Genomic DNA, 26446 nt, shown 5'->3' on the forward strand with positions numbered 1-26446 from the left:
GCGCGCGCGCATGCGCGACGGCGCCGTCGTCGACAGCACGGGCGTGGACGCGGTGCTCGATACCATGGGCGCGATCCGCCAGCGGTTCTCGCGCGCGCATCGCGCGCAGTGCGCGCGCGCGGTGATTCTGTCGCTGCTCTGGGCCTGCGCGAGCTCGAGCTTGATCTTCCTGAACAATCATCTCCTGCGCGAGCGCGGGTTTTCGTACCCGATGATGCTGTGCACGATGGGCATGTTGAGCTCTTGGTTGATCGCGTGCGCGCTGGTGCACACGGGGCGGGTGAAGTTGAAGCACGAGGCGGTGGTGACGCGAAGGTGGTACGCGAGGCACATCTTACCCATCGGGAGCTTGGGCGCGGTTTCACTCGGGTTTGGGAATTACGTGTACTTGTATCTCAGCGTTAGTTTCATACAAATGCTGAAGAGCGCGGTGCCGGCGGTGACGCTGGTGGTGATGACGACGGCGGGGCTGGAAAAGTTGCACGGGACGACGCTGCTGGGCGTCGGCATCGTGACGCTCGGCACTTTCATAGCGGCGTACGGGGAGGTGAAGTTCAGCGCGATTGGAGTGGTGATGATGATAGTAAGTGAATTCGCGGAGGCGATAAGGATGGCGTTTTATCAGTACGTTCTCGGGAATTTGAAGTTTGATTTGATCGAAGGCTTGTATGTGATGGGACCGGCGGCGTTGCTGTTTCTCGGACTCGGAATCGTGATGTTTGAGCTGAGAGACTTTTTGGATAACGGAGCGTGGTACATCCCGATGGACTCGCCGCACCATTTTTTCGCCGCGGCGCTACTGGGCTTTGGAGTGAATTATTTGACACTTGGCGTTATCAAGGCCACAAGCGGGTTGACGTTCAAAGTCATGGGCCAGGTCAAGAACGCCGTGGTCATCCTGCTCGCTGTCGTCATCTTCGGCAATCCCGTGACCAGTATTCAACTGTTTGGTTACACGTTGTCGTTAGTTGGGTTTTTCATCTATCAGCGCGGGAAGTCTCAACAGCTCGTCGCCGCAATTCGAGACCGAGACGCCGCTTCTGCCAAGGAATGACAAAGTTCGAGCGCGTTGTTGAACACATAGTTGCCAGTTTCATAGTCCGTACCGTTTGTATGACAATGTTGAGCTTTCTTCTAAATCTAAAATTACCAGAACGCGCGCATGCATGATGGACGTTTACTTTCGCACCGTCCCCTTGTCGGCGTGCGAACTGCGATCGTTTTGCTGCTGCTCTTGGCCCGGCATCGGCACACCCGCCGACTCGTATTGTGCTTGTTGTTGCGCCAACAAACGCTCGTAATCTTGGGCTTCCATCACGTTCAAGCCCTTGGTGATGACCTTGTCGATTAAACCGTACTCGATCGCTTGGTTCGGGGTGAAGTAACGCGTACGGTCGAGGTCCTTGCGCACTACGTCAATGTCCTTTCCAGAGAACTCGGACATGAAACCCATATAAGTGTCTTCGTACAGCGCGCACTCGTTGGCACGGATTTGAACGTTTTGCGTCGAGTCGAACGTGCGGTTCAACTTGGGCGGCTGCGTGGAAATTTGCACGTGCGGCAGCGCGTGTCTGCATCCTTTATCGCCCGCCGCCAAAATCAACGACGCGTTCCCGTGGCACTTCCCGACAGCCACGGTGTGAATTTTCGGTCGAATGTAACGCATGGTGTCCAAAATAGCGTACGCCTCGTTGTCCATCCCCACAACTTCGCCCTTCTCGTTCAGCGACCCCCCAGAGTTGATGTACACATAGCACGGCTTTTCCGCCTGCTCGTATCCAAGATACAACAACTCCGCCACGACTAACTCCGTCACCGCGGGCACGAGCGACATACCGATGTAACAAATGCGCGCGTTCAACAACAGCGACGGAAGATCCGGCGGTGCGACCGCACCCGCCGGCGCCATACCCCCGTGCGTCATCGTCGCCCCGCTCATCACCGTTCTGTACCTCGTCGGCTCATTATTGTCGCTCGGCATCTCCTTCGCGTACGCCGCACGCGCGCCTAAATCAAGCGCCTTCACGCTGAATCGTTCTCTCGCCTCGCTTCCCGCCAACCCGAGCGCTTCGATTTGATTCTTAGTCAGCCCGCGCCCGGCGCCCTTCACGTCTGGAAACCTTTCCTCCAAAATCAAGTCCCGCTCCGTGCCCACGACGTCGAAAAAGTCCTCGTGTCCAAAGTTCATACTCTTCGTCACATTTACCGCGCCTCGATTCGCGCGCGCGGGCGTCACCGCGCGCGTCGCGAGCGCATTCTTCGCGATGTGGCCTCTTAGGGTTACTCGCTGCGTCGTCGTCGACGTCGCGCGCGCGCCGAGCATCGTTGGACTCGTTCGCGCCTTCGTTCGGCGTGTTTAAAGTCTTTCGATCGATCGAGCGCGTTTACGACGAGGCGTGAACGTCGCGCGTACGAATGTGAGGACGATGTCGCGATGCGCGCTGAAGCTTCGGGCTGGGCGCGCGCGCGCTTCGTTGCGAAACAGCGCGGCCGAGCGCTCGATCTGTACAGGAAAAGTCCAATATTCCAATATTATTGCGAAGAAACAATACGAAGACTAGTGAAACGACCACACTACGCGACTATCAATCGATCTTACGGCTTCGAGTGCGCCTGGTTGCCGGTTTGGCGGCGGAGACGCGCGTCGAGGATTTGCCCGACGGTTTGGCGGCGTACGCCTTGAGGTAGAAGTTACCGAATAACACGAGCATGTTCGCCATGACGAACATTTGCGCCCATGGTAATGAGACTGGGCAGTGCTTTTCTCGTAAGACGAACACGGCGTGGACGAAAACGATGACAAATTGTAACATTTGCGCCTGCGTGATGTAACGCTTCCAGGGGCATCGCACGCCGAGCGCCGCCATTAAATAGTACGAGTACATCACGATGTGAATGAACGAGTTACACGCCGCACCAAAGTACGCGTCGACGCAATCGTTCGTCGCCATCAGATGACACACGAACCACCATGCCCAAATCAACAGTGCGTGATGATACACGTGCAAAAAGCTCAGTTGATTCGTCTTCTTGCGGGCAATCATAAACGCCGTGTCCAGCAATTCCAAATACTTGTTGTTGTAATGAAACCACACCCCGAGCAAGATGTTAAACGACCGTTTATCGCTCCACGGCATCTTCGACCCCCACGTCGGTTGTTTCAGCGTCACGATCTCCCGAATAAACATCCCGAGCACGCACACGTTGAACGCCGTCTGATACGCGTTGTACGCCAGCATGAGCCCTTTCGGATCGAACGCCTCTCGCTTCGCCATCACGCGCGGCCCGACGAGGCAAAACATCAAGTACGCCGTCGTCGCGCACGCCGGGAGCGCGAACGAGAGATCACCGATCCATCGCTGCGCGTCGACGTTCGCCAAACCTCCGGGCGTGCGCGCGTGCGACCATTCGAACGCGTACGCGTACGTCGCGTAGCCGTACACCGCGAAAGCACACAGCGAAACGAGCGGAAACTGCGCCATGTCTCCGCGTGCGCGCGCGCGAGCGACGAGCGACGGGCGACGCGCGCGTCAGTGGCGACGATGTCGCGGTGGCGAACGGATAGCGCACGCTCGGCGACATTTCGCGGCGCTCGACGCACGACGCGCGCGAGAGAGACGGAGCGACGCGCGCGAGACGGCGGCGAACGTAACGTTTGACATGTCGGCGTTCGCGCGACGCGCGACGACGGCGCAGTGCGCGACGGCGCGCGGTGGGCGAAAAAGTGCGCGCGCGATGACGACGTCGTGCGCGACCTCGCACGCGTCGCGAGCCGCGGCGTGCGCGGTCGTCGTGACGCCGAACGCGCGATGGTCGCGCGCGCGCGCGACCGCGCGCCGTGGACGCGCGATCGGTGCGATCGAAGACCCGTCGGAGGTGTTCAAAGAGGAGGACCTGGATAACATCGTCTTCGTCGACCTCGCGAACGAGGAGGCGGCCATCTCGAATAAGTCTGGCGCCGGTGCGACGATGGCGGCGCCGGATTGGATGACCCAGTTGAACCGACTGTGGGGTGGGGCGTCGGAGATTCCCGTGGCGGACGCGAAACTGGAGGATATCACGGGATTGCTCGGAGGCGGGTTGTTTCAGCCGCTGTTCAAGTGGATGCGAGAGAGCGGGCCGGTGTATTTGCTTCCCACGGGACCCATCACGTCGTACGTCGTCGTGAGCGATCCCGACTGCATTAAACAGGTGTTATTCAACTACGGAAGCCGGTACATCAAGGGCACAATCGCGGAGGCGGGTGAATTTTTGTTTGGATTGGGCGTCGCGTTGCAAGAGTTGGAGCCGTGGAAGATTCGACGGAAGGCGGTGGCGCCCTCTTTGCATCGCAAATACGTCGAAGCGATGGTGGATAGATGCTTTGGTCCGTGCGCCGATCGGATGGTGAGTATTTTGGAGGGCGAAGCTGGCGCTGGCGGCGTCGGTGGCGTGAACATGGAGAGTCGATTTAGCAAGACGGCGCTCGACATCATCGGCATCTCCGTGTTCAATTACGACTTTGAGGCGCTCACGACGGCGGCGCCGGTGATTCAAGCCACGTATACTGCGCTCAAGGAGGTCGAGACACGATCGATGGATCTTTTGCCCACGTGGCGCTTGCCTGAGAAGTTCTTGCGCGTCGTTAGCCCGCGCCAACGCGACGCGCAAGACGCCGTCACCGTCATTCGCGACGTCACCCAGCGACTCGTGGACGACTGCAAGCGCATGGTCGAGGAGGAAGAAAAGGTCGGTGGCGCTGAAGAGTGGGCTCGCGATTACTTGAACGAGTCAAATCCTTCGGTGTTGCGCTATCTCATCGCTGCGCGCGAAGAAGTGTCTTCGACGCAGCTCAGAGACGATTTGCTCTCGCTTCTCGTCGCCGGTCACGAAACCACCGCATCGGTGCTCACGTGGGGCACGTACGAGCTTCTCAAGCCTGAAAACGCGGAGCAGCTTCGCTTACTTCGAGCCGAGCTCGATGAAGTGCTAGGCACGCGTCCGTTCCCGACGTTTGCGGATTTACCAAAGATGCCCTACCTCGAGCGATGCTTTCACGAGTCCATGCGGCTTTATCCGCAACCTCCCGTGTACACGCGACGCGCCGTCGTGGAGGATGTCTTGCCCAACGGCATGACGATACCAAAGAACCAAGATTTATTGGTATCGATTTACAACCTCCACCGTTCGCCCACGAGTTGGGGGCCGACATCGCAAGAGTTCGAGCCCATGCGCTTCGGACCGCTGGCGAACGGGCAACCGAACGAGTTAAACACGGACTACCGCTACGTGCCGTTTAGCGCCGGACCGAGGCGATGCCCCGGGGATAAGTTTGCCGTCTACGAGGGCATCGTCATTTGGGCCACGATGTTCAGGCGATTAGACTTGGAGTTAAAGGCTGGTCACGACGTTGTCATGACGTCTGGGGCGACGATTCACACGAAGAGCGGTTTGTTAGCCACCGTCAAAGCGCGCGCCATGCGAGAAGTCGCCGAGGCGGACCGTGTCGACTGGGCTAACTTGAAGCCTGCGAAGGATATCGGCGAGGAGTGGATGGAAAAGGCACTCTTCAATAGCGAAGCGACCGGTGCGGTGAGCGCGGGTAAATGCCCCATGGGTCATTAAGCGATAGCGCGAATGTTTTAGTACGAAGCGAAAAAGCCCGAAAATAATTTCTCAAACCGTGCGTCGCGTCATTACAATCTAGACGTTAATTATCACGCGACCACCCCCAATCGACCGAAGAATCCTCTATTCATCTTCTTCTTCTTCATCACCGTCGCCACCGGCGGCCGCAGCCATGCGCTTTCTCTTGACGCGACCCGGTCGACCGCCGCCCAACGGAGAGTTGAGCGCGAAGTCGATGTGCTTTTGGCTGTCCGTGCGCACCAAAAAGCTCGGCACATTCACGATTTGCTTACCGACGCGGATGTGACGTTGACGAATCAACACACGCGCGTGGTGCACAGACTTCGCCAAGCCAAGCTTGAAGACGAGCGTCTGCAAGCGGCGTTCCAAGAATTGCTCCGGCCCGAGCGCCAAGACGTAATCGAGCTTGTCCTGCGTCTCGTCCAACAACCCATAGTTGCGCATGCGTCGCATGATGGCCTCGCCTTCGAAGATTCGCTTCGGGTCCTTCTCATCGAGCGTCAACAAAACGCGCGCCGCGTTACGAAGCTTGTTCAGCGCGAATTGCACGCGCCACAACTCGCGCTTGTTGCGCAAGCCAAACTCACCGACGATCTTCAACTCGGCATCCAAACGTTCCTTCTCGAACGGACGTCTCGGCTTCTTGAACGTCTTCCCGTCTGCGCGCGTACGAAAATACAAATCACAGTCAGTCTTTCATTCCCTCTCGCACTCGCGCGTCGTTCCACGTCGCCATCGCGACGCCGACGCCGCGTCCGCCCGCGCCGACGGAAACCCCACGCGACCCGCGTCGTGGCGCGAACATCCCCACCCTCGCCGCCTCCGAGCGCGCCGCGCCCCGTTCGCCGCCCGCGAACGCGCGATCGCAAATGTTTCCATCGTCCCACGCCATCGCATCGCCCGCCCGCGCATCGCCCGCGCGCCCGCGCGTCGCATCGCTCGCTCCCGCGCCAAAGCCCTAACGATGCGATCGATCGACGCGCGCGCGCGTCGTCCTCGCGCGTCGCGCGCGCGCCGCGTCCGCGCGTCGCGCGCGCCGTCGCATCGCTCGATACGCGCACGTACAGTTACGGTAGTAGGTGGACGACGGCATCTTGCGGCTGTCGCGTCACGAAGAGACGGACCGCGCGCGCGCGCGCGCGAGGTTCGGTCGGCCGCGCGCGGCGAGTCCTCGACGCTTTGAGTCGCGAACCGTCGATTTCACGGGTCACGTATTTTATGGATGAAACGCCCATGTGCGCGAAAGTAAACGGATCGCCCGGTCGGTCGCCCGACCGGGCGGTTGGGCAGTCGACGACGCGTCGGCCGCGTCGCCATGGCGACGTGCGGCGTCGCCGCGCCGAGGGCCGTCGTGGACGTCGTCCTGAGCCGCGAGCAGGGCGAGGGACGCGGCGCGCGCGTGCGGCGATCGATCGGCACGGCGCGCTTGAAGCACTTCGACCCATTCGTGATGCTCGACGAGTTCAAGGTGGCCACGCCGGCGGGGTTTCCCGATCACCCGCACCGCGGGATGACGACCGTGACGTACGTGCTGCCGAATGCGGGGAACGGGTGCGTGGAGCACGAGGACAGCGTCGGGAACGCCGGGATGCTGCGACCCGGGGATCTGCAGTTCATGACGGCGGGACGAGGGATTTTGCACGCCGAGGTGCCGGAGAACGAGACGACGTGTCACGGGTTGCAGCTTTGGGTGAATTTGCCGGCGAAACATAAGATGGACGCGCCGGAGTATCAAGAGCTGCGAGCGAGCGAACTGCGGGAGGCGTCGAAGGACGGCGTTCGCGCCGTCGTCATCGCGGGCGAGGCGTTCGGGGCGGAGAGCCAGATTCGGACGAAACAAGCGCCCATGCATTACATTCACTTCACCATGTCGCCGTCGTCGCGGTTGGTGCAAAACGTGCCCGAAGGTTGGAACTGCTTGGCGTACACGCTGCGAGGACGCGCGGATTTCGGTCGCTGCGAGGACGTGGACGCGCACAACACGGTGACGTTTAGCAATGAACCCGGCCAAGACGGCGTCGTGGTGCAAACGACGAGCGAAAGCGCGGAGTTCGTGCTCATTTCCGGGCGCCCCAACGACGAACCGATCGTCCAGCACGGACCGTTCGTGATGAACACGCGAGAGGAAATCTCTCAAGCGTTCGCCGACTTTCAGGGCGGCAAGAACGGCTTCGAATCCGTTCGAGGTTGGCGAAGCGAGATTCAATACCGAACGCGATAGCTCGACGCGAAGATGCTCCATTTGTATTTTACATTCCTTCTTATTTCCGTCGCTCGCCCTCGTCCGCCCGTCGCCCGCCCTCATCGTTCCCGCACACGCCGACGCGACGCGCGGCGGCATGGCCAACGCCCTCAGGCGTCTCGCGACCGCGTCGTCGCGAGTCGCGCTCTCGCGCGTCGCCGCGGGCGCACCACGCGCGTTCGTCTCCGACGCCAGCGCGACCGCGACGCCGTGCTGGAGCTGCGACGCGCGAACGACGGCGTTGAATGATGACGCGTCGGCAAACTTTTTCTGCGACGCGTGCGGGGCGATTCAACCGCCCGTCGCCGCGGATTACTTCGCGCTGCTCGGAGTGTGCGTTTGCGATGTGACCGCGCGCGTTTTGCCCCGGACTGACGCGCGCGCGCGCGATGGACAGGGAACCAAAGTACGCGCTCGAGTCGGCGGCGCTCGAGGACGCGATGAAGCGTCGACAGAAACTGTTGCATCCGGATAAGTTTAGCACGAAGAGCGAACGCGAGCGAAGGTACAGCGCGGATCAAGCGTCGGCGGTGAACGAGGCGTACGGCACGCTGAGGGATCCGCTGCGAAGGGCGAAGTATATTTTGGAGGCGCGCGGTTGGGGGGTGACGGAGCGCGACGGGAGAGACGCGCCCGTGGATCCGGGGCTGTTGATGGAAGTCATGGAGGCTCGCGAGGCGATCGATGAGGCGAATGGGGACGCGGAGAAGCTGCGAGAGCTGTTGAGGGAGCACAGCGCGCGAGTGACTGCGTGTGAGGAGGAGACTCGCGCGGCGCTGGACGCGACGCCGATGGTTGGGGAGTCGGCAAAGGAAGCCGTCGTACGCTTGACGTACTTCGTTCGCATCGTAGAAGAAATAAAGGCGCTGCTTTGATGCCGTTGCCGCTACATTAGCTTGATTATTTAGATATTACTACTCGTTGCTCGCCTTAAAACGAAATCAGATCGTCGTCTACTGACACGGCCGAGACAGAAGTTTCACTCGCTTTGGATTCTTCGCGCATTCGCTTGGACAATTTTCGGATGTGATCCTCCACGATCGAGATCGCTGCCTGTAGCTCGGGATGCGTGACAAATTTTCGCCCGTAATCCAACGAGTTTGCGCTGCGCGGAATGTGCATTTCTGCGTTTTCGGAACCAAATTTATTGAAGTCGCGCAGTGTCTGCGTCTCCATCTTTGTGCAACGATCGTCGACGTATGTGCGAAGCTCAGTGAGCGTACGTTTCGTCTTGCTGCGTTCAACTTTGTCCCACTCGATACTCTCTTGCATCGCTTCGACACGCTTGGAGACATCGTCAAAGAGCTCACGGACCGTTGACGTCGACGGTCGATCCTTGATGGTGCGTTCCATGCTCTCATGCATGCTGTGAATGATGAGATCCTGCTCTTCTTGCTTTCTCGTCAAGTTTGCGATGCGAGACTGCATTGATCCCGACTGTTCGGAATACGCTGACACCGAGTACACTTCAAGGTGCGTCAACTTGCTAGGCGTGCCCAAAGGCGAGCCCGCGGGGGAGTAGGCGTATTCGCTGCGCGCGCCACCGACGCCGCCGAAGACGGCGTCTTGGATCATCATCAACTCCTTTCTGAACTCGTTCGTCGAACGGTCGGACGCGAGGCGCAGCTCTTCGCGCAAATCTCTCTCCACAGCGGCAACAGCATGGTTTAGTCTCTTCTCTACCGTTTGGAGAGCGACGGCTTGCGCCTCGGCGTTTGGTTTGGCCGCCTGCCTCTCGAGTTTCATCGACACCTCGCAAGATTCCACGCGAAGCTCACTCGCAGCGACGCGCGCCTCAAATCTCTCGAACCGTTCATCTAACCGATCGATTCGCGTCTTGTGTCCCGCATCCGTGATGCCACGCGTCGCCTCGGCTTCACCCAACACGCGCTTCATCGCCCTGGTGTGCTCCTCGGAGACCTTGGACAACATGTCGACAGAATTCTTCTCGCTTCCTCTCAAAGCCGCGATGCTTTCCTCGCGTAATTCCGCGAACGATGTGAACTGATTGTTGATCCACTGTTTTAACTCATCCGCGCGTTCCGACGCAGCCTTCATTTGATTCACGCTCGAGAGTACGCTCTCCTTGAACGCGTTGTTTTCGTCATCCGCTTTGCGCATCGCCTCTTCCGCGAGCGCGACGCACTTTCGCGTCTCTTGTGCGGCCCGCTCGGCGTTTCGCGCGGCGGCGCTATCCGTCGACGACTCAATTTCTCGAATTCGATATTCCATGACTTCTGTCACGGCTGATTCAGCCTTTTGGGTGACTTTCTCCACAACCTTTGCGCCCCACTCCTTGAGCTGAGACGACAAAACTTCGCCTTGCTCCTGTACCAAGCTCGCGTGTTGCTCAGCCGTCGATGCAATTTCATCGCCCAACGTCCCGATACGCTGGACGTCCTTCTCTATGCGATCGATAGTTTGCTGGCCTCGAGACTCGATGCGTTCGACAAAGTCATTTGCCATCGATTCCATCTTCTCCGTCTGCGCCAACGCTTCTTTGAACCGCGCATACGTCTGGTCGACGTGCTCACATCGATCGTGCACTCGCTTAGCATCCTCGGCACAATCATCACTCAAACGCTCCATGGAATTCGCGAGCTCGCGCACCTCGAGTAGAGCCTCGCTGACGGTGTTGGCGTCTTGCGAAGCGCGCGCCGCACGCGCCTTCACGATTTCCAACTCGCTCGCGATGGACGGCACGTCCGCCGCAGCGAGTGACAGCGCAGTTTGATTCGCCTTTAGTCGCGTCTCCTGCACTTCAACCTCCAACTCTCGCACGAGCGTGGTGACGTCTGACATCTCGCCCGCCATGGTCTCCAGTCGAGCGTCCACGGCTTTCGCCGCCGCCGCCGCGCCCTCCGTCGCCTTCACACTAATCTGCGTCTCGAGTTCAAACAAGTCCACCGCTACCTTACTCGCCGTTGACGCGTGCAGCGTCTCCAGCGCCGCCAAGCGATCGAGCGTCGCCGCGTGTATCGCCCTCGACGCTTGCAACTCCTCTCGCAGCGCGTTCGTCGCGTCCTCCAGCGCCTCCACCCTTCGTTCCGCCGCCTCGTGTCTCGCCTCCGCCAGCTCCAACTTCAGCGCGTCGACCTCCGATCGCGCCGCGTTCGAAGCCACGATCGCCGTTTCCGCGCCAGCGCTCATCGAGCGCGTTCTCAGCGCCTCCAGCTCCGCGCGCGTCGCCTCGGCGCCGCGCTCGTGGCGACGCAGCACGTACGCCATTCCCTCAAACGCCCTCCGCACGCACGGTCGCACGCTCTGCCAGTCCCGTTCGCCCTTGACGACGTCTTCGACGCGCATGAAGTCATCCACGGTGAACACGCGTCGCGTCGTCGCGTCCGCGCGCGTCGGCGTCGCGTTTTCGTTCGCCGTTGGCGAATGCGATGTCCCGCGTCGCGCGGCGTCATCGCGTCTGGGCGTCGCGCGCGCGCCCGGCGTCGCGCGCGCGCTCGGCGACGCCGCGGGCGACGCCGCGGGCGTCGTCTCCGCCGACATGCGCCGCCTCGACGCGCCTCGACGCGAGTCGCTGTCTGCGGTCGCGGCCGCGCGCCCAACGGCCGCGATCGCGACACCGCGACGCCGCGCCGTCGGCATGCTCGCGACGACGACGACGTCGACGACGTCGCGCGCGATCGTTCCGCGCGCCGCGCGCGCGCGCGCGGGCGCGCGCGCGGGCGCGGCGCCGGTGGCTCGGTCGAGGGCAAGCGCGGCGCCGACGGCGCGAAACCGCGGTCGAGGCGCGCGAGGGATCGCGCGCGCGCGCGATCGACGCGAGGACGCGCGAGGGGGAGTCGTCATGAGCGCCGGGACGAGCGGCGACGAGCCCGTGGCGCGAGATCCGAAGGATTATAAGATCGCGACGAAGCTCGCGCACGCGAAGACGAGCGTGACGGACCCGTACGGGGCGTCGGCGCCGCCGTTGTATCAAACGGCCACGTTCGCGCAGCCGAGTGCGACTGAAAATGGACCGTATGATTACACGCGCAGTGGGAACCCGACGAGGACGCAGTTGGAGGAACAGATGGCGAATTTGGAATGCGCGGACCGGGCGTTTGCGTTTTCTTCGGGGATGTCGGCGTTGATGTGCGTCACGCGATTGGTGAACGCGGGCGAGAGGATCGTGACGGGGGATGATATATATGGTGGGACGTCGAGGTTGCTCGCGCAAGTGGTGCCGAAGGTTGGGATCGAGGTGGTTAACGTCGACATGAACGACCACGACGCGGTGCGCGCGGCGATTCAGGGCGGGAACACGACGATGGTGATGATGGAGTCGCCCACGAACCCTCGTTTGCAAGTGATTGACATCAAGGCTATCTGTGATATGGCACACGAAAAGGGCGCGCTCGTGTGCGTCGATAACTCCATCATGTGCCCGACGTTTCAGGCGCCGCTCGCGCTTGGTGCGGATATTTCCATGACGTCGGCGACGAAGTTTATCGCGGGTCACTCCGACGTCACGGGTGGATTGCTCGCGTGCAACGGCGAAGAGCTTGGAAATCGTATTTACTTTCACCAAAACGCCGAAGGTTTGCATCTCGGCCCGTTCGATTGTTGGTTGGCGCTTCGCGGTTTGAAGACGATGCAGTTGCGCATGGAGCGTCAACAAGAAAACGCGATGAAACTCACGGCGTGGCTTGAATCGCACCCCCGCGTGAACAAGGTGAACTACCCGGGTCTGAAGGCAAACGTTGGGCACGAACTGCACTCGAAGCAAGCCTCCGGCGCGGGGTCGATCTTTTCCTTTACCACCGGCGACGTCGAATTTTCCAAAATCGTCGTCGAAGAGACAAAGCTTCACAAAATCACCGTCTCGTTCGGGGGCACGACGTCCTTGATCTCTCTTCCGTGCTTCATGTCCCATGCCAGTATACCCGCCGAGGTTCGCGCCGCGCGTGGCTTGCCAGACGATCTCGTTCGCATTAGCTGTGGCATCGAGGACGCCGACGACTTGTTGGCTGACTTGCAGTACGCTTTCGCCGTCGCCGAAAAGCGCGTGGGTAAGGCGTAAATCGATGCTATCACGCCGAGAAGACCCATAGTACGGTCTTGAATGGCCACGCTCAACGCTAAACTTCTTATTTTTTCATTGAATCAAACCAATCCCAAACTTCTCCGCGTCGGCGTCTCCCGATATCGACCTGAACCGACATTCCTCGGAAGTCAGGCGGCAAACTGAGCCACACATTTCAACGCACGTAGCGCGCTCAGACCGCAGCGCGCGTACACCAAACCTCCAAACAAAATTCAACAGAATGCGTGCACGCGGACGAGTACAGACGACGAAGCTGGCGACGAGGGCGGCGTCGTTCTCGAACCGTCACGCAGGGACGGCGAAGCTTCGTGCGCACTGTGCGACGAGGAGGATGACGTCGACGCGCACGCACGTGCGCGCGGCAAGCATTGACGAGGGTATAAGCGAACCAGTAAAAATAAATGGACGCGATTCTTCGCGCTCGCCGGCGTTCATGAACGTCGACGCCGAGTTAGAGGTGTTGGAGCGAGGCGCTTCCGCCGAGCCGCCAGCGACTCGAAGCGACAGGCTGCGGAGCCGGTGGTCGAATTCGTTTTGGGATGAGCTCGAGTTGAACGCCATCGAGCCTTGGATGATGTGTAACGACGAACCGACGCCTGATGGTTTGCTTCGCTCGGACTCCTTGCTCAGTCCGGCTTGGCGAATGATGCTGCTGTCGGATGGTTCGGTGACGGTGCGTCGAATTCTCGACGCCTTTGTATTTCACCTTCAGACTAACATTCGCATCGTGTGTTCGCCTCACAGCGTCACTTAAAGCTGCTCACCGGGCGTGCTGATGTTAAAACGGATGTCCTGTGGCAGGGTAAGATCGATCTCGACCACCGAGGTGCGCGCGAGATCGGCGTTCCGGACGACGTCCACAAGCGACTCCTCGCCGCGTCTTCGGGCACGCTCCTACAACGCGAGGTGGACCTGTGTGATGCACACGGTGATCCGCTGTGTTACGCCGCGAGCTGGTGGAACACGAACACCTCCGATACGATCGTCCTCGACACCGACGCCGATAACGCGTACGGTGCGCTCGATCGTCCGGTATGGCTCAAACTCGCCGAGGACAAGACGGAGCTCTTTCGCGAAGTCCGCCGCGTCTACCGCGGTCAATCCGAGCGCCTATCCTCAGCCTGGGGCCTTCCCACCGACACCTACTTCTGGGGTCGTCACTACATCTTCTGGCTCGCTCGCAAACCGCTGTGCGTGATCCACGAAGTCATGAGTCCCGCGCTCGAGACGTACCTCGGCCCGGCCGCGCCCGCGCCTCGCGCGCGTCGCGCGCGCTCGCGCCGAACCTAACTCACGACACGACGCCGAGCGACGCATCTCGCGCGCACACGAACGACCACGCACACGACGACCACGCACACGACGACCACGACGACCACGACGACCACGACGACGACGATTGTAATCCAGCCGCCGCCGTCGCGACTTCGCGCGAGCGCCCGATCACACACGCCACCAGAATCCCGCGTAAACGTCGTCGCGCCGCGGCGCCGCCGCGACGTCACTACCACGCACACACTCACACCACCGCATCCACGCACCATGAGCTCGTCCATGTGCGTCGTCGAAACCTCCACCGCCGGTCGCGAATACAAAGTTCGCGACATGGCCCAAGCCGACTTCGGGTACGCGCGACGACGACGCGACGACGCGATGCGATGCGACGCGAAGCGATGCGCGCGACTTTTGCGCGATGGCGGCTGCGGACGATCGCGCGCGGTGACGGCGCGCGACGCGCGAAGACGGCGGGAGACGCGAGAAAACGATCGAGGAAAATTGTGACGATCGATGCGAGCGGTCGCGGTGCGCGTTGGACGGTCGACGGGGGCGGTGGATGCGCGAATGGATGATTATTCCGATTTCGATCGAGATCTATCCACAGCGGCGTTACTTTATCCACCCGACCGGCGACGAGTCGACGCGCGGAGGCTCGGCGGCGAGGATCGGGAAAGACGCGAAGACGACGGCGATTATGGGGGAAAAGTAGGAGATAACGATCGATGACTGACGATGCATGGGTTTTCGCCGCGATAGTCGCATGGAAATTGAACTCGCGCAAGTCGAAATGCCGGGTCTCATGTCGTGCATCGCCGAATTCGGGCCGGCGCAACCGCTCGCGGGCGCGAACATCTCCGGTTCTTTGCACATGACCATCCAAACCGCGGTGCTAATCGAAACGCTCGTTGCGCTCGGTGCCAACGTGCGTTGGTGCTCGTGCAACATCTTCTCTACGCAAGATCACGCCGCCGCCGCCGTCGCGCGCGACTCGGCCGCCGTCTTCGCGTGGAAGGGCGAGACGCTCGAGGAGTACTGGTGGTGCACGGACCAAATGCTCAACTGGGGCGAAGGCTCCTTGGACATCATCGTTGATGACGGTGGTGATGCCACCTTGTTGATCCACGAAGGTTACAAGGCTGAGCTCGAGTTCGCCAAGTCTGGCGCCATCCCGGACCCGGCGTCCACGGACAACGCCGAGATGAAGTGCGTGTTGAAGATCATCGCCGAAAACTTGAAGACCAACCCGAAGCGCTGGCAAAAGATCGTTTCCACCTGCGTCGGTGTCTCCGAAGAGACCACGACTGGTGTGAAGCGTCTTTACGAAATGCAAAAGGCGGGCGAACTCTTGTTCCCGGCCATCAACGTCAACGACTCCGTCACCAAGTGCAAGTTCGACAACCTCTACGGTTGCCGTCACTCTTTGCCGGATGGTATCATGCGCGCCACTGACGTCATGATCGCGTCCAAGACGTGCTGGGTCGCTGGCTACGGTGATGTCGGTAAGGGTTCCGCCGCCGCGCTCAAGGCTGCCGGCGCTCGCGTCATCGTGTCTGAAATCGACCCGATTTGCGCGCTCCAAGCCGCCATGGAAGGTTACCAAGTCGCCCCGATCGAAGACGTCGTCGACCAAGTCGACATCTTCATCACCACCACGGGTAACAAGGACATCATCATGGTCCAACACATGGAAAAGATGAAGAACAACGCCATCGTCGGTAACATCGGTCACTTCGACAACGAAATCGACATGGCTGGCCTCGAATCGTACCCGGGCATCAAGCGCCAAAACATCAAGCCGCAATGCGACCGCTTTGAATTCCCGGATGGCCACGGTATCATCATGCTCGCCGAAGGTCGTCTCCTCAACCTTGGCTGCGCCACCGGTCACCCGTCCTTCGTCATGTCGTGCTCCTTCACCAACCAAGCCATCGCTCAGCTCGAGCTTTGGAACGAGCGCAAGTCCGGCAAGTACGAAAAGAAGGTGTACGTCCTCCCGAAGCACTTGGACGAAAAGGTTGCCATGCTCCACCTCGCGAAGATTGGTGTCAAGCTCACCAAGCTCTCCACCGATCAAGCGCAGTACATCAACGTCCCGGTCGAGGGTCCGTACAAGCCCGCGGCGTACCGCTACTAGATCCAGTGACCTTGCAGTCACCGTCGCCGAGCCTCGACGCCGCGCTTCGCGTCGTCGTCGCCTCGCGAGACATTTACCGCGCCCTCGCATTTCACCGGGGGAATCACGCGGTGTATCTACGTGAAACCAATGTTTGCTCAAGCGACTAGTAGAGATTCTTCCATAAAACAACAAAACTAGGTTCAGTCGTTGTGATACATACGATACCAAACCTTCAAACGTCGCCGTCGCGGATACAGTCCATCCGCCTTCGCCTTCGCCGTCGTCGTCACACCTCCGCGCCTTCGACTCGCGATGTCGCTCGATTCGATCGTCGCCGCCATGACGGCCGCGTTCGGCGCCCTCGCGTCCGACGTCGACGCCGCGCGCGTCGACGTCGCCGCCTTCGCGCCCTCGCCCGCGGGACTGCGCGCGCTCGACGACCACCTCGCGTCGCGCGCCGCGCTCGCGGGCCACGCGCTGTCGCGCGCCGACGCCGCGTGCTACGCGAGCGTCGTCGACGCGCTGAACGCGTCGCCCGAGGCGCTGACGCACGCGAGACGGTGGGCGGCGCACGTGAGCGCGCGCGGCGACGCGGCGCGCGCGGGCGCGGCGACGGCGAGGACGCTCGAGGGCGCGGCGGCGCCGACGTTCGAAAGACCGGCGGCGACGGCGAACGCGGAAGACGCGAGCGCGAGCGAAGACGGGAAGAAGAAGAAGGAGAAGGAGAAGGAGAAGAAGACGAAGAAGGCGAGCGAGGGAAAGGCGGCGACGGCGTCGACGAAACGCGTGGACGTGTCGACGCTGGACGTACGCGTCGGCCGAGTGACGAAGGCGTGGGAACACCCGGACGCGGACAAATTGTGGTGCGAGAACATCGATCTCGGGGAGAAAGGCGTGCGACAGATTTGCAGTGGGTTGCGCGCGTTTAAGACGAAGGAACAGATGGAGGGCGCGCGCGTGTGCGTCATCGTCAACGTGAAGCCGGGGAAGCTTCGCGACGTCAAGTCGGACGGTTTGGTGCTGTGCGCGTCCAACGCCGACCACACCGAGGTTGATTTCGTGATTCCGCCCGAAGGCGCGGCGATCGGCGAGCGCGTCGCGTTCCCGGGCTTCGAGGGCGAGCCGGAGGAAGTGCTCAATCCGAAGAAGAAGCAACTCGACGCGGTGTGTCTGGACTTGAAGACGAACGCGGAGGGCGTGGCGTGCTACAAAGACGTCCCGTTTACGACGTCGGCGGGCGCGTGCACTTCGTCGCTCAAGAACTGCTTCATCAAGTAGACGATGACCGCATCGGTGTGAATGATAATACACCTACTCGTCGTTTTGTTGAAAAAATCTCGCTACTCGCGCGCTACGCTATTCACCGCACATGATTTCGACGTTGTCGAGCAAACGCACGCTACCAAACTTTGCCGCGACGGCTATCACGCACGGTGAATCCAGCACGCCCACGTACGGCGTCAACGATTCCGGTTCCATCGCCTGCACGTAATCTACCTCCCCTCCACCGTCTCTGATGCGTTCGCTCACTCGCGTCACGAGCGCGTCGCTCGTCGTCGGCGCGCGCTCCGCCGTCGCCTTCGCTTCGCTCAAACTTTGATAAATAACCGTCGCCTTCTCTCGATTCTCCGTCGTCAGCAACAAATTCCTCGAGCTCATCGCCAACCCATCGCTCTCTCGCACGATCTCCCCCCCCACGACGTCGATGTCAAAATCTAAATCTCGCGCCATCCTTCGTATCACGCGCCACTGCTGATAATCCTTCTTCCCGAACACCGCCGCGTCCGGCTCGACGACGTTGAACAATTTCGTCACGATCGTCGCCACGCCCTTGAAGAAGTGCGGTCGCGTTTTCGCGCACAGTCCTTTACTCAGCTCGGCGACCTCGACGTACGTCTCGTGCGCCGCGCCTTCGCCTTCGCCTTCGTTCGCGTACATGCGCTTCGGCGCGAAGACGCAATCCACGCCCCGCGCCCGCGCCGCGCGCTCGTCCGCGTCCCCGACCCTCGGATACGCGTCGAAGTCCTCCCCGGGCGCGAACTGGGTCTCGTTGACGTACACCGACAGCACGACCGCGTCGCACGCGCACCGCGCGCGCGCGATGTCGACGAGCGCGAGGTGTCCTTCGTGCAGCGCGCCCATCGTCGGGACGAAGGCGACGCGCTCGCCGCGCGCTCGCCGCGCGCGCGTCCACGCGCGCATCTCGCGCGCGTCGGTGATGATCTCCATCGCACCGGCGCGTCGCGCGACGTCGCGTCGCGTCGCGCACTGCCGATGGATCCGCACTCGACGACGGACGCGCGTCGTTCGTCTCGCGCCGCGTCGAGCGCGACGCCGCGGCCGCGCGACGCGCGCGCGACGCGCGGTTCGCGCGAAGGCGCGCGCGAGGGCGCGCGCGACGAAGACGCGACGAAGACGCGGGCGAGATGGATTTCAACGAATTGGAACGACGCGAGGGCGTGCGGTTGTCGTGGAACGCGTGGCCGTGCTCGCGGATCGAAGCCACGCGCGTGGTGCTGCCGATCGGCGCGCTCGTGACGCCGGGACGCGATCTCGGGGACGCCGCGCCGACGCTGCCGTACGAACCGGTGGTGTGCGAGGGGTGCCAGGCGGCGTTGAATCCGTACTGCTCGGTGGATTACTACGGCAAGACGTGGCGATGCTCGCTGTGCGATGGGCTGAATAAATTGCCGAGGAATTACGAACAGATCAGCGAAAATAACCTGCCGGCGGAGCTGTTTCCGACGTACACGAGCGTGGAGTACACGATGACGAATAAGACGCCGACGGCGCCGTGCTTCGTGCTGTGCGTGGATTGCGCGTGCGGGAGCGCGGAGGAGTTGCAGGACGCGAAGGACAGCGTGATGCAGTTGGTGAGCTTGTTGCCGGAGGATGCGTTCGTGGGGTTGGTGACGTTCGGGTCGACGGTGCGCGTGCACGAGTTGGCGGAGACGAACGGGGCGATGCGGCGATCGTACGTGTTTCGCGGGACGAAGGATTGCGAGCAGGAAGATTTGCGCAAGATGTTAGGGCTGGATTTCAATCGTCAGCGCGCGGGGATGAATGGAATGAATGGAATGAACGGCGCTGCGGCGATGATGCCGAATGGCGTGGACGCCAAGCCGGTGAGACGATTCGTCGCGCCCATCAGCGAGTGCGAGTTCACGCTGCAGAGCGTCCTCGACGAGGTGACACTGGACGAGGAGAAGACAGAGCGCGGGAAGCGCGCGCTACGGGCGATGGGTGCGGCTATCAGCATCGCCGCCGGACTTTTAGCCGAATCGCACTCGTCGCAAGGGGGTCGTGTGCTCACGTTCACCTCCGGGCCGTGCACCGTAGGGCCTGGCGCCGTCGTGGGGACGGATATGAGCGAGAATTTGCGCTCGCACCAAGACTTGGAAAAGAACGCGGCTAAGCATTACAAGGAGGCGTGTAAAGTTTATAACGCGATCGGAATTCGACTAGCAACGAATTCTCATACATTGGACGTCTTCGCGTGCTCTCTGGATCAAGTCGGACTGGCGGAGATGAAAATAGCGGTGGATCAAACAGGCGGGAACATGATTCTCGCCGAGCAGTTCCGCGCAGAGACTTTCAGGCAATCATTAGCGAAGATGTTTGCGAGAGATCCGAAAACTGGTGCCTTGGAGATGAAGTTCAACGGAACTTTTAGCGTGTTCTGCACGCCGCAAATCATGGTGTGCGGCGCCATCGGGCCAATTAGCGCTTTGGCGGTCAAGTCGCAGCGAATTAGTGAAAACGAAATCGGTTTGGGACAAACCACATCGTGGCGCATGTGTTCGTTCACGCCCACTTCAACCATAGCGGTCTACTACGAAGTCGTCAACCAGCACAGCAATCCGATCCCCAACGGGCAACCATTCTTTCTGCAGTTTTGCACGAGATTTAAGACGAGTGACGGGCAGATTCGCCTGCGAGTCACCACCGTGGCGAGACGCTGGGTCGAAAGTAGTTTGGCGCCCGAAATCGTGGGCGGGTTCGACCAAGAGGCGTGCGCTGTACTCATGGCGAGAATTGCAACGTTTAGAACTGAGAATGAAGAGTCCTTCGACTTGTTGAGGTGGCTCGATCGCACACTCATTCGCGTTGGCGCAAAGTTTGGGGAATATCAGCGAGACGCGCCGGATAGCTTCCGCATGCCACCGAGCATGTCCATCTATCCACAGTTCATTTTCCACTTGCGCCGCTCACAGTTCTTACAGACCGCGAATAACTCACCGGATGAAACAGCGTTTTATCGCATCATGCTCTCTCGCGAGACGGTGACAAACTCGTTGGTGATGATTCAACCGACGCTGTTGAGTTATTCCTTCAACGGCCCACCCCAACCGGTGCTTTTGGACGTCAGCGCAATCACGCCCGATACGATCTTGCTGTTAGACTCATACTTCTTGATAGTCGCACATAGAGGCAGCACGATCGCGGCGTGGCACAAAGCCGGATACCAGGATCAACCAGAACACGAGGCGTTCCGCGCCCTGCTCGCGGCGCCGGTACGCGACGCGAAAGCTTTGGCGGCAGATAGATGTCCGACGCCGCGTCTCGTGGAGTGCAATCAAGGGGGGTCGCAGGCGAGGTTCTTGCTCGCCAAGTTGAACCCTTCGGCAACGCACAACACCGACCTCGGGTACGGTCAAAGTGGTGGAGAGATCATCTTCACCGATGATATAAGCATGAACGTATTCGTCGACCATTTAGCCAAGCTCGCAGTTAGTTCGTAGATCATATCATCAATGAATGCGCAAGTACATTAATCACTACATTTCGCTTCTATTCTGGCCACGCCACCGCCGGGGCCAATTCTTCATCGAGCGTTGGCGTGGCGAAATCTGGCACGCTTACCGATCGCTTGTGCATCGATCGCTGCGGTGTTTCGAACGCTGCAACGGTGGTCGTCTTTTCAACGTGCAACTCCGCGATACCCTTTTGTCGCCACTCCAAACCGGGCACGATTTCTGAGGCCCTGGTCGGTTGACGACGCGGCGACAAAATGCCAGCTTCTTTCTTCACGGGTATGTTGCCCCCTTCATCAGCCTTCTTCACGGAGAGCGCGCGACCAGTGGATCTCGCCACTGAACGAACCCTCTTCCCGACGTTGTTGATCACTCCAGGTTTTTTGCCCGGCACCACCGTCACCTGTGGTGTCGCCTGTGGTGCCGCGTGTGGTTGTTCCTGCAGAATGTCTGTTGGCGTACCGCCCAACTTTGAACGCGTTCGTGCATGCTTCTTCGTCGGAGACCGAGGAGAGACGACGAGTGGTGAGTCAGCTGTTTCGACGTGTCTCGGTACTGGCGTCGAACGAACTTGCTTGACTATCGGACTCCCGTAAGTGGTGACGTCCTCACGAGAAGGCTTCTTTTCGATCAATCCCTTCTTCTTTCTCGAAAACATTCTGCTAGTCATTCTGCTCAACGTGCTTGGCTTCCTTTCAGTCTTCTTCTCGCGCGCTTTTTCCTCGGCAACCCGCTCAGCGACATCTCCCTTGACTTCAGGGTGCAGTAACACGGAAAGAAACTCGAACTCAAACGTCAACGAGCCAGACGGCGTGTTCGTGAGCTCGAAGACCTCCTCCACGGGCGTGCCGATGAGCGTGCAACGAGACAGGACGGCTCGTGTGTCAAGTTCGAGATGGCCGAGCGATGTCTTCACACCGAATGCGTCGCGATCCCATACTTCGAGCAGGATATTATTCGAGTTTTCGAGCTCTTGCTCGCCGATGATGAACTCAAACTCTTCTTCCCAGACCGGTTGACGCGTGTTAAACTTGGTACTGCTCTTCCGCTTTTGTCGGTTCATGCGCATCTTCACGAAGGGGTCGGGTGCCTCGCCAACGCCGGCTAAATTCTCGCCGCGCAACAGTCGCACGTACAACACACCAGAAAACTGTTCCATCATCATTTTGTTGTCAGTTTCCGCAGAAACCATTGTAGTCGCGGGCACGGTCTTCGGTGGATGCGCCGCGGCTTCCCCGTGAGGTTGTTCCCTTTTCTTGAATGGATGATACGAAACTGAGATGTTAATTGTCGGGCCGTCAGGAGCGTTGAACCCGTGCGGCCCGGATGCCCTGGGCGATGACCCACCACCGGTCGGAATAGAGAGCGCGCGTTTCGCCAAGCCAGCGCCGTACAACAACGGTGCCACTGCGAGACTGAGCGCCGTCATATCCTTAGCCCTTACCAACGGTACTTGCAGTGCAACTGTCTGTAATGGCGTGTCGTGGCACAAAGAAACATCACACATGGCCGAACCGATGCTCGGTTTATTCGCTCGCAGCTGCTCGCCGTCGTACTTAGAACTCATGCCTCGTGTGTTACTCCGATTCAACAGCGCGCTCGGCGCTCGAATAGTGGATCCCACCGTCACGCGAGTATCGATGACGTTGAGACGAAGTTTTGCACTGTGAATATCCGTAACGGTAAACTCGAACGTCTCCTCCCAAATCGGGTCTGAGCCTCGCTTAATCGTCGTAGACCGCTTTACGTCCGCGCGTTGGGTCAAGCTAACCTCGACCGCCGCTTTCGGCGGCATCCCCAACCTCCCCGGCAACTGGCTCGCGCTATGGACGGTGACGCGGAGCAAGCCACTGTTGTGCGCAACTTCATCAGGCTGCCAATCCGACACCGCGCACCACAGACGCGCGGGCCAGACCATCAAATCTACGAGCTGGTTCTTGATCAAATCGCGCAACATCGAAGCGACCAACGGAACGGCTGTGATATCGCCACCTACGAGCTTTAGCGAAAAATCGATCGCCGGCTTGTCCACGAATGCAAGTTTCAACGCGCTAAACGACGGCCACCAAGGCACGAGTGGACCAAAAACCAATCGAAACGTCCCGTACGCCTCCACGTTGTTCATCTCTATCGGCAACTTGATGCCCAGCGTCGACACGTCCAACACTATGCTCGCATCCTTCGCCGCCCACTTGAACTCGATATCGAGAATCACCTCACCCTCGCTCTCCGTGCTCACCTTGACGCTCGCCAATATCGGCGGCTCCACTCCACACGTAAACTTTTTAAAATTCATCGACATGCCCGTCGATTTCGCCAAATCGTTCAACGTCGGTTCCAGCGCCTCCACGACGGACACCGCGATCGCCTTATCCAGCGACGGCCACATCTGTCTCGCCGCCTTATTCAACCACGGCACCCTGTCGACGTCCGCGTACTTGATCCACTTCGGCAGGTGTCCGATCAATCGTCGCAGCGTGCGTCCGTTCGCGACGACGCTCCCGCTCGCCGTCTCGTCGCTCAACTGTCGCACGACGCTCGCGAGCTCGCTCCGTTCGCGCCGGCTCGAGCGCGCGCCGATCGCGACGCCGAGCGCCAACGCGCCGGCGAGCGCCGCGCACGCGAGGCACAGCGCGACGAGCGCGACGAGCGCGACGAGCGGCGTCGGCGTCGGCGACATCGCGAATCGCACCAACCGAATCTATCCTCCGCGCGGCGTTCGTCCACCGTCCTCGCGACGCGCGCGCGCGCGCGCGGCGAGCGCGCGCCGACGCGCGTCGCGCGCGTCGCCCGCGTCGCGGTCGCGTCGCGGTGTGCGACGCGCGACGCGTCACTCCGCGCCTCGATGCCGACGACGCCGACGACGCAAACATCGCGCGTCGCGCCGCGCGCGCGCGCGCCGCGAACCGCGAGCGCGCGCGCGAACGCGCGAACGACGCGCGCGCGCGCGGGGAAGCTCGTCGGCGAGAGCTGGGTCGAACTGAGCGACGCGTCGTACGCCATCGAAAACGGACGCGAACTGTACGCCGCGGGTGACGTCGCGTCGGCGCTCAAAGAGTTCGAACGCGCGCTGACGCTGCCGGGAAGCGGCACGAAACGCGATCGCGCGAAACCGGCGGAGCTGTCGAACGGCGAGCGACAGGCGGCGCTGTATAACATCGCGAGCGCGCGGTGCGCGTTGGACGACCGGAGCGGCGCGCTCGAGGCGCTGGACGGATGTTTCAGAGCGGGGTACGCGAACCCGCGCGCGTACGGCGCGGCGAGAGGGATGCGAGATTTGGACGCGATGTGGGCGGACGAGGACTTGACGCTCGCGACGCGCACGGATGAGTTTCGGGCGATGGTGAAAAAGTACAAGGTGACGCCGAACGCGATGGCGTTGCAGTTCGATTTCAACAACTCCATCATCGGCGGCGTCGTGGGCGCGGTGAGCGACAAGATGACGCCGAAAAAGTAACCCACGAGAAAGTAACCCGCGAGCGCGACGCGATTCAGCGCTCGCGTAGACGCGCGTAGACGCTCGTGACGGACGCTAAAACTAAAACTAAAAGCGTCCTCTCTCTCTCTCGCGCGCCGCACTTACCGATGCTCCCTCGCGCCGTCCTCCGCCGCGCGCCGCCGCTCGCGCGCGCGTCCGCGCACGCCTACGCCTCCACCTCGCGCGTCGCCGACGCCATCGTGCTCCGCGACATGGAATTCTTCGCCAAACACGGCGCGCTCGCGCCCGAGCGCGAGCTCGGTCAAAAGTTCACCGTCAACGTCGAGCTCGCGCTGTGCCTGCGCCGCGCCGGCGCGTCGGACGCCTTAGAAGACACCGTAGATTACGCCCGCGCCTGGGCGCTCGTGCGCGACGTCGTGCAGCGCGGACCGACGCGCGTGACGATCGAAGCCGTCGCCGAGGACGTGAGTCGAACGTTACTAGAAACCTTCGCGGACGTCCGCGCGTGCGTCGTGAGCGTCGACAAGCGCGAGGTGGCGATCGAGGGGCATCTCGGGTCGCTCGGCGTGCGCGTCGCCCGCGCGCGCGACGCGTGACGGGGCGAAAACGTTGTAACGCGATGCGTTGAGCGCTCGACGAGAGCACGAATCGCCGCACTCGCGCGCGCGCGCGACGCGGATCGCGCGCGCGACGCCGCGCGAAGCGACGAAACGCGCGCGCGATGGCGAGCGCGCGCGGCGCGAGCGGCATGCCGCGCGAGGTGGACTGGGAGCGGTTGGATAAGCGGAAGTTTTTCATCACCGGTGTCGGCGTCTTCAGCGGTGTCACCATGGCGCTGTACCCGCTGAGCGTGATCAAGACGCGGCAGATGGTTTCTGCGCACGCCACGCAGGCGCGAGTGACGGACATCGCGCGAGAGGTGATGCGAGAGCGAGGGGTTCGTGGGTTTTATAGAGGATTCGGCACCATCGTCGTCGGGGCGATTCCCATACGGGTGGTGTATCTGAGCACGCTGGAGGCGGTCAAGGCGTACACGAACGCGGCGTTCGACGCGTGGGATGTGCCGGTGATGTATAGGGGAGCGGCGGACGCCGCGGGGGGGGCGACGGCGAGTTTGGTTTCGCAGGCGTTGGCGGTACCCGTGGACGTTATTTCGACGCGGCAAATGGTGCAGGGGATGCGGAGCGGCGGCGCGGTCGGCGCCGAGGACGCGGTGTTCGTGGGATATAGGAACGGGTTCGACGCCGTGCGGACGATCGTGGCGAAGGAAGGCGTGCGAGGGCTGTATCGAGGATTCGGCGTGAGCGTGGCGACGCTCGTGCCGGGGAGCGCGCTGTGGTGGGGATTTTACGGAACGTACAAGCGCGCGCTGTGGCAAGTCGCCCCAGAGGATTGGCGCGATGAGGCGACGACGAGCGATGCGAAGGTGATCGCGGTGCAAGCCGCAAGCGGGGTGTGCGCGGGGATGTCGAGCGGGTTTCTCACCACGCCTCTGGACGTCGTCAAGACGCGCCTCCAAGTTCTTAGCGGGCAGCCGGGAGGGGAGAAGAATAACTTGTCGAGCACGGTAAGCACTATTTATCGCGAGCACGGCGCGCTCGGGTTCTTTCGAGGCGTCCGGCCTCGCATGGTGAGTGTATCCATATGGGGCACGGTGATGGTGAACGTTTACGAGATAACGAAGAGAATGGCCATCAAAGAATAAAGCAACGTTTCGGCAAACGAAAACAAATCGCTAGCATTATTATCATCCATCATTTTTCGCCGTCTTTAGTCTCGACGGCTCCTTGTAGCGAGCGTATGCTCCGTGTAGAAAACTAAAATCGGATCAAGTCGTGGCGTGCACGTCGTGCAGCTGCGCTATGTATGCTTTCGCCTCCGCTACGCGATTACTCATCGCCTCAACGCGATCGGCACGTTCAAGACTGTCCAAAACGATTTTCCACGC

The 26446-nt window shown here is 60.9% G+C and overlaps 18 protein-coding genes across 18 annotated transcripts; 12 read left to right on the forward strand and 6 right to left on the reverse strand.

Annotated features, from left to right (window-relative positions):
• Nucleotides 1-64: 64 nt before the first annotated feature.
• OSTLU_34716 (DMT family transporter: phosphate/phosphoenolpyruvate) lies at nucleotides 65-1054 on the forward strand (the record flags this gene model as incomplete). The annotated part of the gene is made up of 1 exon (XM_001419536.1): nucleotides 65-1054. One exon carries the CDS (start codon nucleotides 65-67, stop codon nucleotides 1052-1054), a length of 990 nt encoding a protein of 329 aa, XP_001419573.1.
• Nucleotides 1055-1099: 45 nt separating this feature from the next.
• Nucleotides 1100-2408, reverse strand: ClpR1 (chloroplast Clp protease, subunit of ClpP peptidase complex). The gene has a single exon (XM_001419753.1). It carries the CDS (start codon nucleotides 2321-2323, stop codon nucleotides 1178-1180), a length of 1146 nt encoding a protein of 381 aa, XP_001419790.1. The 5' UTR covers nucleotides 2324-2408; the 3' UTR covers nucleotides 1100-1177.
• Nucleotides 2409-2585: 177 nt separating this feature from the next.
• OSTLU_33532 (predicted protein) lies at nucleotides 2586-3482 on the reverse strand (the record flags this gene model as incomplete). The annotated part of the gene is made up of 1 exon (XM_001419754.1): nucleotides 2586-3482. The coding sequence occupies one exon, from the start codon at nucleotides 3480-3482 to the stop codon at nucleotides 2586-2588; it is 897 nt and encodes a 298-aa protein (XP_001419791.1).
• Nucleotides 3483-3969: 487 nt separating this feature from the next.
• Nucleotides 3970-5604, forward strand: OSTLU_33533 (predicted protein; the record flags this gene model as incomplete). The annotated part of the gene is made up of 1 exon (XM_001419537.1): nucleotides 3970-5604. One exon carries the CDS (start codon nucleotides 3970-3972, stop codon nucleotides 5602-5604), a length of 1635 nt encoding a protein of 544 aa, XP_001419574.1.
• Nucleotides 5605-5730: 126 nt separating this feature from the next.
• On the reverse strand, nucleotides 5731-6721 carry RPS9 (Ribosomal protein S9, component of cytosolic 80S ribosome and 40S small subunit; the record flags this gene model as incomplete). The annotated part of the gene is made up of 2 exons (XM_001419755.1): nucleotides 5731-6287; nucleotides 6694-6721. The coding sequence occupies 2 exons, from the start codon at nucleotides 6719-6721 to the stop codon at nucleotides 5731-5733; spliced, it is 585 nt and encodes a 194-aa protein (XP_001419792.1).
• Nucleotides 6722-6943: 222 nt separating this feature from the next.
• On the forward strand, nucleotides 6944-7849 carry OSTLU_34904 (predicted protein; the record flags this gene model as incomplete). Its single annotated transcript, XM_001419538.1, has 1 exon — nucleotides 6944-7849. One exon carries the CDS (start codon nucleotides 6944-6946, stop codon nucleotides 7847-7849), a length of 906 nt encoding a protein of 301 aa, XP_001419575.1.
• Nucleotides 7850-7967: 118 nt separating this feature from the next.
• On the forward strand, nucleotides 7968-8745 carry OSTLU_33536 (predicted protein; the record flags this gene model as incomplete). Its single annotated transcript, XM_001419539.1, has 2 exons — nucleotides 7968-8203; nucleotides 8268-8745. The coding sequence occupies 2 exons, from the start codon at nucleotides 7968-7970 to the stop codon at nucleotides 8743-8745; spliced, it is 714 nt and encodes a 237-aa protein (XP_001419576.1).
• A 55-nt stretch (nucleotides 8746-8800) lies between these two features.
• OSTLU_16804 (predicted protein) lies at nucleotides 8801-11470 on the reverse strand (the record flags this gene model as incomplete). The annotated part of the gene is made up of 1 exon (XM_001419756.1): nucleotides 8801-11470. The coding sequence occupies one exon, from the start codon at nucleotides 11468-11470 to the stop codon at nucleotides 8801-8803; it is 2670 nt and encodes an 889-aa protein (XP_001419793.1).
• Nucleotides 11471-11672: 202 nt separating this feature from the next.
• Nucleotides 11673-12887, forward strand: CBL1 (cystathione beta lyase; the record flags this gene model as incomplete). The annotated part of the gene is made up of 1 exon (XM_001419540.1): nucleotides 11673-12887. One exon carries the CDS (start codon nucleotides 11673-11675, stop codon nucleotides 12885-12887), a length of 1215 nt encoding a protein of 404 aa, XP_001419577.1.
• Nucleotides 12888-13485: 598 nt separating this feature from the next.
• On the forward strand, nucleotides 13486-14201 carry OSTLU_35045 (predicted protein; the record flags this gene model as incomplete). Its single annotated transcript, XM_001419541.1, has 2 exons — nucleotides 13486-13584; nucleotides 13656-14201. 2 exons carry the CDS (start codon nucleotides 13486-13488, stop codon nucleotides 14199-14201), a joined length of 645 nt encoding a protein of 214 aa, XP_001419578.1.
• A 264-nt stretch (nucleotides 14202-14465) lies between these two features.
• On the forward strand, nucleotides 14466-16323 carry OSTLU_34856 (predicted protein; the record flags this gene model as incomplete). Its single annotated transcript, XM_001419542.1, has 2 exons — nucleotides 14466-14536; nucleotides 14946-16323. 2 exons carry the CDS (start codon nucleotides 14466-14468, stop codon nucleotides 16321-16323), a joined length of 1449 nt encoding a protein of 482 aa, XP_001419579.1.
• A 762-nt stretch (nucleotides 16324-17085) lies between these two features.
• On the forward strand, nucleotides 17086-17529 carry OSTLU_8479 (predicted protein; the record flags this gene model as incomplete). Its single annotated transcript, XM_001419543.1, has 1 exon — nucleotides 17086-17529. A coding segment is annotated over one exon (444 nt), but the record flags the coding sequence as incomplete, so codon positions are not given.
• Nucleotides 17530-17661: 132 nt separating this feature from the next.
• Nucleotides 17662-18534, reverse strand: OSTLU_35160 (predicted protein; the record flags this gene model as incomplete). The annotated part of the gene is made up of 1 exon (XM_001419757.1): nucleotides 17662-18534. The coding sequence occupies one exon, from the start codon at nucleotides 18532-18534 to the stop codon at nucleotides 17662-17664; it is 873 nt and encodes a 290-aa protein (XP_001419794.1).
• A 197-nt stretch (nucleotides 18535-18731) lies between these two features.
• Nucleotides 18732-21088, forward strand: OSTLU_33543 (predicted protein; the record flags this gene model as incomplete). The annotated part of the gene is made up of 1 exon (XM_001419544.1): nucleotides 18732-21088. One exon carries the CDS (start codon nucleotides 18732-18734, stop codon nucleotides 21045-21047), a length of 2316 nt encoding a protein of 771 aa, XP_001419581.1. The 3' UTR covers nucleotides 21048-21088.
• Nucleotides 21089-21096: 8 nt separating this feature from the next.
• Nucleotides 21097-23739, reverse strand: OSTLU_33544 (predicted protein; the record flags this gene model as incomplete). Its single annotated transcript, XM_001419758.1, has 1 exon — nucleotides 21097-23739. One exon carries the CDS (start codon nucleotides 23737-23739, stop codon nucleotides 21097-21099), a length of 2643 nt encoding a protein of 880 aa, XP_001419795.1.
• Nucleotides 23740-23904: 165 nt separating this feature from the next.
• Nucleotides 23905-24516, forward strand: OSTLU_93255 (predicted protein; the record flags this gene model as incomplete). The annotated part of the gene is made up of 1 exon (XM_001419545.1): nucleotides 23905-24516. The coding sequence occupies one exon, from the start codon at nucleotides 23905-23907 to the stop codon at nucleotides 24514-24516; it is 612 nt and encodes a 203-aa protein (XP_001419582.1).
• Nucleotides 24517-24749: 233 nt separating this feature from the next.
• Nucleotides 24750-25094, forward strand: OSTLU_33546 (predicted protein; the record flags this gene model as incomplete). Its single annotated transcript, XM_001419546.1, has 1 exon — nucleotides 24750-25094. The coding sequence occupies one exon, from the start codon at nucleotides 24750-24752 to the stop codon at nucleotides 25092-25094; it is 345 nt and encodes a 114-aa protein (XP_001419583.1).
• Nucleotides 25095-25219: 125 nt separating this feature from the next.
• Nucleotides 25220-26203, forward strand: OSTLU_88251 (MC family transporter; the record flags this gene model as incomplete). The annotated part of the gene is made up of 1 exon (XM_001419547.1): nucleotides 25220-26203. The coding sequence occupies one exon, from the start codon at nucleotides 25220-25222 to the stop codon at nucleotides 26201-26203; it is 984 nt and encodes a 327-aa protein (XP_001419584.1).
• Nucleotides 26204-26446: the final 243 nt, after the last annotated feature.

This window comes from Ostreococcus lucimarinus, chromosome 9, assembly GCF_000092065.1.
Source record: "Ostreococcus lucimarinus CCE9901 chromosome 9, complete sequence".
NCBI lineage: Eukaryota > Viridiplantae > Chlorophyta > Mamiellophyceae > Mamiellales > Bathycoccaceae > Ostreococcus > Ostreococcus sp. 'lucimarinus'.

What these genes read in the sequence shown, in the direction of transcription:
- ClpR1 (XM_001419753.1), bottom strand. Translation starts at nt 2,323, where the DNA reads ATGCTCGGCGCGCGCGCGACGTCGACGACGACGCAGCGAGTAACCCTA.